Below are 12,614 nucleotides of genomic sequence, written 5' to 3'. Positions count from 1 at the left end.
TAATTTACTTCAGTAGAAAATAAACCTCTCAGTAGATTGTAGTTCAATTAAGTAAAAAACAATAATCAGTGCAGAGAGAAAATATTGAAACATGATGATACAAAGCTGCATATGTAGACTAATAAGTGTTTGTTAAAGAAAGCAGAAAAACATTTGTGATTGTTAATGAATTGTAACAGAAACACAAACACAGCTTCTCTGTAAACCAGCTTTTATTTTTTGTGTTTGGTGTTCAACAAGTCACTGCTTACTCAGGCCATGTTTTTAAAGCTTTACATTAAAACTACAGACATAGTTTAGTTTACAGGTTTTTACAATCACATATTTACAGATTTCTTTAAATCATAATCAATCTATTCAGTATTCAAACAAACAAATTGGCCAAAGTGGACAGAAACTAAACAAACCTCAGACAAGATAAGAAAATCCTTTATACACATTATACACATATTCTATTAATCAACTGTAGAGCTGCAACTAATGATTATATTCATGAACAATTAATCTTGTTTTGACTTGTTTTTAGTCATTATTTAATCTATAAAATATCAGAAAATAGTGAAAATATTCATCACAGTTTCTAAGAGTTCAAGGTGTCTTTGAATGTTTTGTCTGACCAACAGTCCAAAACCCAAAAATATTCAAGTTATCATCATATAGAGCAGAGAGTAGCAGCAAAACCTCACATTTAAAAAGATGGAGCCTGAGAATGTTTGTCTGACAAATAATTTAAACGATTATCAATCAATCAATTCATTTCTGTTGTTCTGTCATTAAGTGTTTCAGCACTTATTACAGCCTGTAAAATATTGACACATATTCTGTGGAGTCATGGTCTCAGCCGAACTCTACAATGAAGCTTTATGACACTGTGAAATATTCACACTTTGTTTTCTGTGGTTTCACTTCAAATTGAAAGTTTTAATTTTTGGAAACTTTGTGTTTTTGACTAGAAATGAAACTTGATTGATGAATGATTTAATTTTAGATAGAAATCCTAGTTTGTGTTTTTTCTCATAATAAACAAGAATGTGTTTGTTTATTTACTCTCTTCAAAAACAAAGACACATTTATGACATAAAACAGGTGATTACTCTACTCAGTTTGATTGACAGGACAGATGATCAGAGGGGCGGAGTTTTTACCACCATCATTAGGACCAGGACTGAAGTATGGGTAGAGTTTCTCAGTGAAGGAGCAGCCAGTAAAGGAGCAGATAAGAGCTGCAGCATCTACGTCATAAAAGGAGACCAGACCCTCCTCATAATCCACAAACACCCCCATCTTCTGAGGCTGAGACTTCAGAAAGACACTGGCTGGAGGATCATCAAGAGCTTCATACTCATTTCCATTTCTCAACCATATAGTCCAGTAACCATTATGAGGGCTCAGTGTGATTTCTCCTTTCCTGTTGATCGACTCTCTGGCCACTCCTAAATCCCAGTCAGTCTTCCTTTTAACCTGAACCTCAAAGTAAAATCTGCCTGAAGAGAAACTCTGCTTTCCTAAAACATTAATACAATCAGAAAATCTCTCTGGGTTGTCTGGGAGATTCTTCTTCACATCACCGTGATTTACTTGTTTCTCATCATCAGACAGGATGAGATTAGGATGTGCTGTATCAGGATCAAGAGTCACATCCACTGCATACTGCTGGACCCTCTTCAGCTCAACCTCAAACAGCTTCTTCATCTCTTTACTGAGTGTCTCCTCCAGCTGAGTCACAGCTCTCACCACAGTCCCCTCATATGATGGACGGACGCTGACCTCTGTCCAGTCTTTGGTGGGTAGAGCAGCTTTCAGGGACGAGAAGTTTTGGAGGAGGTGGAGGTGGTCTTCAGAGCGTGAGAGCTGCTTCACCTCAGAGCTTCTCTTCTTCAGCTCAGAGATTTCCTGTTCCAGCTCTTTGATGAAGTCTTCAGCCTGTTTCTCTGTCGTTCTTTGCTTCTCTTCAATCGTCTCAATGAGCTCATTCAGGCTTCTCTCAACAGACTCCTTCAGAGCAGTGAAGACCTGAACACCTTCTGCTTTCTCTCTGTCTGCATCTTCCTTAGTGAAGTCGACTGAGTGTTTGATCTCTTTAATCTTCAGTCGTCTCTTCTGGATCATCTGCTGAATTTCAGTCCCTGTCTTCCCCAGCTCTGCCTTCTTTCCTTCATATCCTTCTTTCAGAGGAACAAACTCATGTGTCTTGTGGTCTAAAACAGAGCAGAGCATGCAGACACATGTCTGGTCGGTCTTACAGAACAGCTCCAGAGGTTTATCGTGCTTCATACACATCCTGCCCTCCAGGTTCTCCACAGGGTCAATCAGCTGATGTCTTTTAATACGTGAAACTGTAAGATGAGGCTCCAGGTGAGTCTCACAGTAGGAGGCCAGACACACCAGACAGGACTTCAGGGCCTTCAGTTTGGTTCCTTTACAGATGTCACAGGGAACTTCTCCTGGTTTGGCAGCTTGTTGCTCTGAGCTGCTGCTGCTGGCTTTCTGTTGAGCTTCCTGTCTGAACTGAGAAACCTTCTCAGAGATGAAAGTATTCACCTTCAACTTAGGTCTTGTGTTGAAAACCTTTTTACATATCGGACACAGGTACTGGTCATTACTTTTCCAGTGTTCAGTGATGCAGTTTTTGCAGAAGTTATGTCCACATGGTGTGGTGACTGGATCAGTGAACACATCCTGACAGATGGAGCACAGAAACTGATCTTCAGATTGCAGACAGCTGGCAGCAGACATATCTACACACAGAGAACAAAAGCGAAAATGTAAAAAAAAAAATATTTATTGTATGTTGAGTATTACATGTATTAAGAAAAGTGTAATGTTGACTTCTGTAGTTTAATTTCACTGAACTTAGTCACTTAAATCAGACCCGTCATAATTGGCAGGCCCCAAGGGGCCAAGCTAACCCAAATTGACTGCCTCAGCAAAAGTACCAGAACTTAAAATACATCAGGTTTTCAATTAAATGAATCTATATTGTTCATGTCTCAGAGACCTAACTGGAAGAGGATCCTCTAGCAGGTTGCCACTGTTTTCCCACAAAATGACAGCAGGTGATCAGCAGGCAGCATGAAGGAGAGAATGATTAAGCTGCTCTGTAAGTTTTAGTGCAGACTAACTTATTTTTACCTCCAGTTTTAAAATAATCACTGGCCACTCAAACTGAGAGAGAAAATGTTGTGTTTTTTTTAAATTGAGACATAAAAATATGAACAGAAGATCAAAAAAACAAACAAACCAACAATTAACTGATCTACTAACAAGTATTGTGTGTGTATCAAAGCCTGATATATCTTATTCCTCTGTGCTGTAGACCTCTGTTGTCCAAAAACTATTACAAACACGTCAGTGAGCCACACCACTTCACTGGGTGACATGTTCCTTCATTATGAAGAGTTTGGTCAAGTTAGTTTGTTTAGAAACGGCTCCAAAGACTAATAACAGTGATCAGGTTTTCAGTCTCTAGAGAGTAGTTCTGTGTAAGGCAGACGCCACTGAGCATGTGCAGCTTTGACCAGCTTTACCTTCACTCTGACTGCTGTCAGTGGAAAGTTCAGGAAGAGGATGAGGGGGATGAGTCTCAGAGGAGGAAGGTCCTCTGTTCTCTGAAGCCTCCTCATCATCACTGATATCTACTGATTAATAATTCATGAAATATAATAATATGCAATGTAGCTTTGAAAATGGTTTAACAGCATTTGTGTCAATAAAGCTTATTTGAACTGAGAACTGCTATATCAGAGTGGAAGTGAAGACTTTTCCACTGACAGTGAAAGCAGAGATGTTTGTGTTAATCAAGGTAGACAGATGAAGGTCGTCTTTGTTATGTGGAAGTTCTTCACTATTAAAACAAATAAATAACATGAATGTAATGTTTCTGTCTGACCTCCACAGTCTGGATGTGACAGATGGCATCGTGTGTGAACAACTTAATATCTTGTTTGCATAAGATTGTTGTAGTTTCTCTCTTCCTGTGACTGACCTTCTGGTCCTGAGCTGCTGTCTGATGAACTCTGCAGCAGATCATTCCTGTTGATTTCCTTTAAAAGCTTCTTGGTCACCTCCACAGCTCCAGGAAGTTGGTAGGTCTGCACCATCAGATCCACGGTGTTCCGTCTCTCTGCCTTCTGCAGCCGGAATGCTTTGATGGCTGGGTGGCCTTGCAGACGTTCATCCTTTAGGAGCCACTTGAATTCCTCAAATTCTTCGTCTATCAAATCCTCCAGAGTTTTCAACAGGTCCATCTTCGTCTTCATTTCTCCCTGTTAAAATCACAGAATATTTTCAACATGAAGGACTTGCCATTTCCATAAACACTAGTCCACAGCCAGATTTTCACCCCCATGGTCATTGTGTTTAAGTCACTGATCCTTTTTTTGTTTTATTTTATTTTATTTTATTTTATTCTATTTTTTGACTTTGGTTAATAATTGTTGTCTTTTTCTGTCAGAGCTGCTCTACAGTATTAGCATAGCATGTTACCTGTGCTGTAAGATGTAAGTACAGTGAGAATTAAAGGACAGTAATAATGTTTATGAGTGATATTGTTTGAGGGGTAATCGCTTGGTTCAGATTTGTAAATTGGTTTTGGGGGTTGGGGTCAGAAATTTTAGTTGTTTGTTAATTAATTGTCAGAATTCTGTATTTTTTTTTGTATTTATTTTTGTGTGTCAAGAAAAACATTTTTTTAAAAATATATTGCACACATTACAAACAATACAGAAAATAATGACGTTAATTCAATTTAAAAATTAGCAGTGAAATATAGTTGTTTCTGTGATATGCAGTATGCTTTTTATCGAAGGAAGTCATTACATACACTATGACTCTTCATTGGTAGTATTTTTTTTTAAATTGCATTAATTTATTTTTCTTGTGTAAAGGGTTAAAAATGTATATACAGGAATTAAAAATGACATAAAAAGATGTTAAAAAGTCATTGGGACTATGGTACAGTTCATTGCAAAAATAATACGTTAAATGTGTTTAAAAATAGACACCCTTATATTTTTTATTTTATTTTATTGTGTCAAATAGTGATTCAATTCCAAATTTCATTGTCCTCTACTATGCTACCATGTCAGTGTGATGCTTAAACTTTGCTTGGGAGGAACCTAAAACTCGTAGAGTGAAGCACTGCAGAATAAATCCTGCAGTCGAGCTGAACACAAACTAAAGTTTTCTGCCTCTGCCTCTTTTCTTTCATTAAGGTGGGTTAATATTCCTCAAAATCACATGCATGTACCCCCGTTTAAGGGATAAGAGTGTTGTGAATCATTTGTGATGACGTGCAACATTACAGTAGAGTAGTTTTGCGGTAATGTGTCGAAATAGGGATGTTTAGCTACACAGTGTGATGCTAGGCTAGCGGACCTGTTACTAATGAGTAAGGTAGAATACACAGTAGAATAGAAATGCTAATGAGACACGTAAAAGGGGTTTGTCTCGGCTTGTTAACCGATCTGAAGATACATAAGGTGCTAGTGTTATTCACAGTCTATTAAACTGTTTTCCTGTATATGTGTGGTTGTTACTGACTTTAAAGGAGGTATAAATACAGTAATTTGTGAATTTTGACAATGGAGTAGGAGTAATATAAAGTGTAAATTTAATAGTTACTCACTGTGACGTATATTATTGTTTTATGTGGAATGTGATGAAAGTATCAAACTTGGGAAAATGTTAGTTGCAGTGACCAAATGAGAACAAATAGTTTTTTGTTTTCTACTGGTTAATATGTAATTCATAGAGCAACTGAAGAACAAGGACAGTTACGGACATTCATTTTGGTTATTTCACAGTGCTTCAGTTTCAATGTATTTACCTATGCTATGGTTACTAATGTATTTTTCTGAAGATATTGTAGATATCTCTTATACTTAAGGATACAGTAACTTACCTGATGCTACAAGCATTTAGTTGATCACCTCAGGGAGTCAAGTCTTAAGTATTCTGATGTTGATGAAGCAGAATAAATCCTGCAGTCAAGAGCTGAACACAAATTAAAGTTTTCTGCCTCTTTGTTTTACATTAAGCTGCAGGATGTATGAACACACCCCTCCTGACACCCACCAGGCCAGAGGGCCAACATATTGACTCTACTGTAGGTTACAGTCGGTTCATCATTAATTATATAATTACTTAACTGATGAAGAAATGCACATGTAATGTCAACATCTTCCTCTACACCCTTATACAGTGAGTCTAGTATAAACCAGGGGTGTCACTAGAGATTTATGGTTGGGAGGGGGCTAAGCCTTTACTGGGGGGGCTAGGGGGAGGAATTTTTTTTATTTTAAATGGCTCCAAAATGTCTGTTTGTCATGATTGTTAGAGTAGCAATAGGTGTAAAATCAACACAATAGATCTGTCTCTTCATAGTTTGTATTCGGCACGGATCTAATATGACTTAAATGCTTTCCATCCACTTACAACAGACACAGATCAAGCAAAGGTACTGAAGTCAATGAATGCTATCTCCTCTCTCTTAGATAAGTTGCAGGTCCTAAGTATGTTACTGATTCACAGACTGATGTTTGATCTTTGAACCTCTAAAACTAAAAATGTCATAAAATCATTTAGGCTCGTTTATGCCTTGTATGAGTAATTAACTGAAAGCTTCAACAACTTGCACTCGCTTCCTTCTTGATCACTAACCTCCATCAGATCTGCTCCTTCATCTCTGTCAGTCTCCTTCATCTTCCTCCTCTCCCTCTCCTCGCCTGTTTTCAGTAACACGTTATTTTATTAAACTCAAGGCTTAATGAGTGATCAACCAGTTTAAATTTATATTTGTCTGAACTGGCAAAATCTTCTCATCTGACTGGCCTTCAGCGGAGCTGCCGCCTTTTTTGAAGAAATGTCGTATATCCATCTACATGTTGAGGAATTAAGGGATATAAAATCATGTTATCATCAACACAATGTGACCTTTTCACTGACATTAACTGATTATAAACAATAATCAATGCCTACTGATATGATTGTTTCAAAATACTGAAGAGGCATATAGAAGCAAAGTATGTAAATAGCTGTCAATAACATTATTTGTATCTCTTTCACTCATTCACACTTTGGCTGGCTGGCTCGTCAGCTAGTTAGTACAGTGGAAACCACTTATAGTGATCACGCTGTCTGGGTCAAATTAATCATTCATCAAAAAATCATCAAAAAATTGATGATTTTTTTCTTTTTCTTTATTTCTCATGCAGATTACCATCTAATTGACATTTGACCACACATTAACAAAGTTGTCCAGTCCTGCTTCCTCCAAATCAGAACCATTTCCAGAATTAAGCCACTGCTCCACCATTCCGACCTTGAAAAAATCATCCACGCTTTCATTTTTTCTAGACTAGATTACTGCAACTCCCTCCTTTCCGGTATAACACAAAAATCCCTGTTCTGCCTCCAACTAGTTCAGAAAGCAGCAGCTCGGCTTCTTACTGGTTTTAACAGACAACATCACATCACCCTGATTCTGGCTTCTCTCCATTGGCTCCCTGTTAATTTTAGAATTGATTTTAAGATTTTACTGATTACTTTTAAAGCACGTCTGGATCTGGCTCCAAGCTACATAACAGATATGCTGACCATGTATGAGCCAGCCTGCAGCCTTAGATCCTCAGGTGGGGCCCTTCTGGCTGTTCCAAAGTTGAGGCTTAAATCTAAAGGTGAGCGTGCTTTTGCCATCAGGGCCCCTCAACTTTGGAACGACCTGCCTGAGGAGATAAGGCTTGCAGAATCAGCAACTTCTTTTAAATCACTTCTTAAAACCCATTTTTACGGACTTGCTTTTATGTAATGTTGTCTTTAGATAATCTTTCTTTTTAACTTCTTTTTTTAACTTTTCATCTTTCTTTTAAACTTTTTATCATCTCTTTATTGTCTTTCTTTGCCTTTGGCCGCCATCTTTTTAAGGTCAGATCTGTTATTGTCTTCTGTTTCATGTCTTTGCTTTGCATTGTACTGCTTTTGCTTTGTCTGTCAAAGCACTTTGTAAACTTTGTTTTTAAAAGGTGCTATATAAATAAAGTTATTATTATTATTATTTGTATATTTATTACACGAATAAAAAAGTAATGAAATGCCAGCTTTGCTATTTACTGTAGCTGTAAAAATAAAAATAGTTACTGTAATTTCATTTTTTCCCCCATGTTTTCATGTATGAAAAGACCCAAAATGAACCCTGTAAGTGAACTATTGATTACTATAAGTGAATTATTTAAACAGCATTTGTATAGGAATGATACTATCCTGAGCTTTTTGATCCATATAAGAGGTTTCCACTTTATAATGTTAGTGTTATATTGCCTATCCTCTGGTCTTTTCCTCACTTAAATCTAAAGTTAGCTAACATTAAGCAAGAGACAAACAAGTAACGACTTGATAGCTCACTACATTGACCATCATTTGCCACAAATTCATATTGGAGCTATGTATCTTCACTCTGTAACTAATTGCTATTTAACTCTGTATATTATGTTTATCTTGATAAAGTCTCAGCTAACATCTTGTCACTATGAGTGAACAGCAAAGCCAATGGAAACGCTGGATTAGAACAGCAGCAGCCTTTCCCAGGTCCTAGTGCCTGGCGTTTTAGGTACATTGTGAATTTGGAGACGCAGTGGCCCAGTTCGATTGACTTTAATGAAAAATAAATGAGAACAAACTATTGATGATTTAAACTAATAACGTACATTTATTCTGGGGGGGCTAAAGCCCCCCTAAAATAGGCCTAGCGACACCCCTGGTATAAACCATCCAACCAGGACCAATATTAGCTGCAGATATTACAAAGATATTAAACCACCTTGTTACCTCTTCAACTGGAGCTCATCTGAGTTTTCACCACATTTAGACAGTTTTTACTCAACATAAATACCGGGAGATCTGCTACCATTGACACTTACACTTACGGTTATCACGTCAGACCAGGGTCCTTTCAAAATAAAATACTACCATTCAGACAGGAAATACAGAGGAATACAGAGATAAAAGTCAGAAGAAAACAACTAATACACAGTATAAACACCACAAAACAAACCGTATTCAGGAATAATTTATAGAAATTAAAAAGGCAATAACATCTATATTTGATTTTTAGTTTGACACTGAAAGTAAAATCTTATTCATCAAAGTAACTCCAGCCATAATCAATTAAAAGGAACAATATATATACAGATTTACTGTATCTACACACTGAGAATAAAACTTAGATTGTAAAAGATATGCTGTTATTTAAGAATGATTCATAAGTCGCTGAAAAATATGTCTGCAAGAATGATGCACCAATAACAGTTTGGAAGGCGGAAACAAATGAAAAAGTGTTAAGAATCCTTAAGAGACAACACCCTTTTTTCATCTTATGCTGAAAAATGTTTTATTTACAAAAGTTTTGATAATTCATTGTATGGTTACTGGTATATAAAGTATAAAATCATGAATCTGAAGTTTTGTGTTAAAACTGCTGAAACACAGTAAATGTTTTCTTCTGTACTCAAGAAAACTCACCTGGTTTAAGGAAAGACATCTCAATCTTTGTGTCTGGTTTAGTCACGTAACAGAATGGCAGGCTCAAAAATGGGTCGATAAATATTAGGTTGTGTATAACGTTAAAACAATCTTGCGAGGTATTTGGCAGCTGTCAATCATAATTAAGTTTGACAAGGCACAACACATTTATGGCTTTAGATGGAAAATGCAGCATTTGTTGCCATGGTTTCATGTTGTTGAGTTTGATTTTCTGTCTCTGCGGTAATGTTACTGCCAGTCCTGCCATCAAAACATTGTAGTAAAACATCTGCGAGTGTATTTTTGCAAAAGTGCAAGAATTTAATCAAGCTGCAGGTAATTAGGGTTAGGGAATTTTGTACGTTTTGTGTTTTTAATGAAGTATACTCCTTTGCTTCATTTATGAACTTAGCCTAACGATCATGACAGAAATGATTGCAGTATGTGAAAATGGACACGTAACAACAGTCCCTTTACAATCCTTTACAACTCTGCAAACATTCAAAGTCCTAATAAAGTCCAAAGTTCAACTCACTATTTGTCCTGTAATGTTTTAACCCTGCTAGAGTTGTTTAACAAGAAAACAATTTAGATCATGTTATATTATGTTATTACGTTAAAACGTGCATAAAGATAATGACCCAACAGGTGCAGCAGCCCCTCACAACAAGAACCAATGAACTCATTTCAAATTATAAATTGAAATAATTTCTAAAATTGAAGCATATCAATTAATGCCTCAATTTTCTTCATCAGTGTTGTTGGAATATAATGGAGATGTTTTTCTTCTGAATGATGAATATATTTCAGCCTTAATAGAAACGTGTCCAAGGTCAGATGACCTGACTTACGTTTATTTGACAACTGTGAGGATTTTATTACAGAATTATTCATTATTTGTTGTGTATTGTAATCATGGATCATTTGACAAATGTCAAATGAAAACAGTGTATGCTACTTGCCTGTGTAGAACTGTAAGTTTTATGTTATTGCTGGTTGTTTAACCACAGTAAATATCATCAGCTGTACTCACCAGTGTTTGAATCAGTTGTTGAGAAAGAACTGAAGAACTCGGTTTAATTTTCCTTCAGACAGAAACAGAGACAATTGTGTCGACTGCAGCTCCTCTGTGTTAACTTTCTTCTGTCCTGCAGTTGTTGCTGAATCAGATGAGGAAGTTGAGACGAGTTTTACAGTTTGTCCCCGCCTGTAATAAACTGTCAACTATCAATGTTGCATTTCCTAATGTGGGACAGTTCAAGATGAAATCTGGGACGCTCACTGGGAGGCTGAAAGGTCTAAATCACCTTAATTCATACAATAAAAACTTCTCTGGTCAGTAACACTCAAGCCCAAAGTGAATGCCCATGTTTGGTCATTTCAGTAATTACAATGTTTTTGCTGTTACAGATAGTGATGTATTATATTATGTATTATGGGTAATACTTTAGAATACAGCCCATGTTTTAGAGTGTACCATCCCGTCATTTACCATGTAATTTCCCGGAACTTACGGTATAACTTCCTAGTATGAATCCTTACATATAAAATACTTACTGTTTCATACTGGTACTTAAATGTAGGAAGAAAACAAGACAACGAAGAACAGGGGAGTAACAATTGGGAATTTAGAGTGTAACTTCTCAAGATTTACCGTGTAATTTCCCCAAACTTAAGGTGTAATTTCCTTGTATGAATCAGTATGTATGTATAAAAACAAATACATTTGCCCACTGCTCATGACAGTTGTGAAAATCACTTCTTATGCATGTGAGTTTGTCAGGAAAGCTTCACTCACACTTCAGGGATTTATCATGATTATGTCTTCTGCTTCACTGTATGAATTTGAATAAGTCGAGAAATGGGTCTATACTTTTGAAAATTAGCTCCTAGCAGACATGTTGGTCCAGCACTGCAGCAGCTCATAACGAGCAAACTTAGCTCTCTCAACTGCACAGCTATGGAAGGCTTTTATTGTCACCTGATGATGAAAAACTAACAATACAGTCATGTAATAATATACATATGTATATCTTTAATTACAGAATAATAAGGAATGCAGGGAGTTATAAAGTTTGAAGAGTTTTTATTCTTTAATTACACAGAAATCACAAAATGTATGCTGTTCTCCTGTTCTTACTCTGTCTTACTCTATACTTACAGAGTAACAATAGGGGGCTGAATTATGAGGTTTACACTGTTCTCATGTTCTTACTCTGTAAGTATACAGAACAAACAAGGTATGTGCTGTTCTCCCGTTCTTACTGTATAATTACCCAGTAAAAGTACTCTTGTACTGTAAAGGGAATGGTCTAGACCTGCTCTATGTGAAAAGTGCCCTGAGATGAAAAAAAATGATGTCAAAGAAATTTACTGTATTATTTTACAGTTTTTTTTGTTTTTTTCTACATTAAGTGTAAATGCCATAAAAACACAGTTAAGTATTTTTATTAAAAATATTCACCATAAAATAAAGGCTGTAATCTGTAAATTAAAATAATGTAAAAATACAAAAAATACACACCCTATTACTAAATGTAAAATTAAGGCAACTTTCTGTTTTTTTACAGCAAAACTTTAAATTCAATGTAAAAAAATAAAAACGGTAGAAAGTCTGGCAGCAAATGTTGCCAAACAGTTAGCGTCAAATAACAGTAAAAAATCCTTTTGTTATTCTACAGAGAATTTTTTAAAATACAGATATTTACTGTAGATATTATCTGCATTTTTACAGTCCAACTATTGTAAAATAAAAATAATAATTCATTATAAAATATTGATAGAATGTTAAACAAATGTATAAATCTGCACAAAAAAGAAAAACATTGAAGAAATACCTTAAAATTACCCCATTTAAATAAAGGCTTGTTTTATACAGTGTTCTTTTGTAAATTCATGAACGAATTATGAATTATCCAATTTATCCTTAAGAATGTCACATCGAAGTACAGATTTCTGGATGTAAAAGTTATGTAAAATTATATTCAAATTACCCTCCTTTAACACCCATTAATGGTATCTTGAAAGTTTTAGGCTTTAATTGTATGTGATTATTTCATCTATTTACAATAAATTCCTGGTAAACATTGGTTTTATAC

At 35.9% G+C, this 12,614-nt stretch overlaps 1 protein-coding gene across 2 annotated transcripts; it reads right to left on the bottom strand.

Annotated features, from left to right (window-relative positions):
• Window positions 1-994: 994 nt before the first annotated feature.
• Window positions 995-2,736, bottom strand: LOC137180617 (E3 ubiquitin-protein ligase TRIM21-like). 2 transcript variants are annotated; one of them, XM_067585982.1, is made up of 2 exons: window positions 2,510-2,736; window positions 995-2,473 (listed from the first exon to the last, which is right to left on the bottom strand). In XM_067585982.1, exons 1-2 carry the CDS (start codon window positions 2,734-2,736, stop codon window positions 1,096-1,098), a joined length of 1,605 nt encoding a protein of 534 aa, XP_067442083.1. In that variant the 3' UTR covers window positions 995-1,095. The 2 variants fall into 2 exon arrangements, with proteins under 2 accessions (XP_067442083.1, XP_067442082.1); XM_067585981.1 differs by having other exon boundaries at window positions 995-2,736.
• Between the last annotated feature and the right edge of the window lie 9,878 nt (window positions 2,737-12,614).

Source organism: Thunnus thynnus, chromosome 3, assembly GCF_963924715.1.
Source record: "Thunnus thynnus chromosome 3, fThuThy2.1, whole genome shotgun sequence".
NCBI lineage: Eukaryota > Metazoa > Chordata > Actinopteri > Scombriformes > Scombridae > Thunnus > Thunnus thynnus.
The sequence above is the reverse complement of the archived record's forward strand: the minus strand, read 5'-3'. Positions and strand labels throughout refer to the sequence as shown.

Bases quoted from the DNA above. Each gene is read 5' to 3' on its own strand.
- LOC137180617 (XM_067585981.1), bottom strand. From the start codon at position 2,736: ATGTCTGCTGCCAGCTGTCTGCAATCTGAAGATCAGTTTCTGTGCTCC.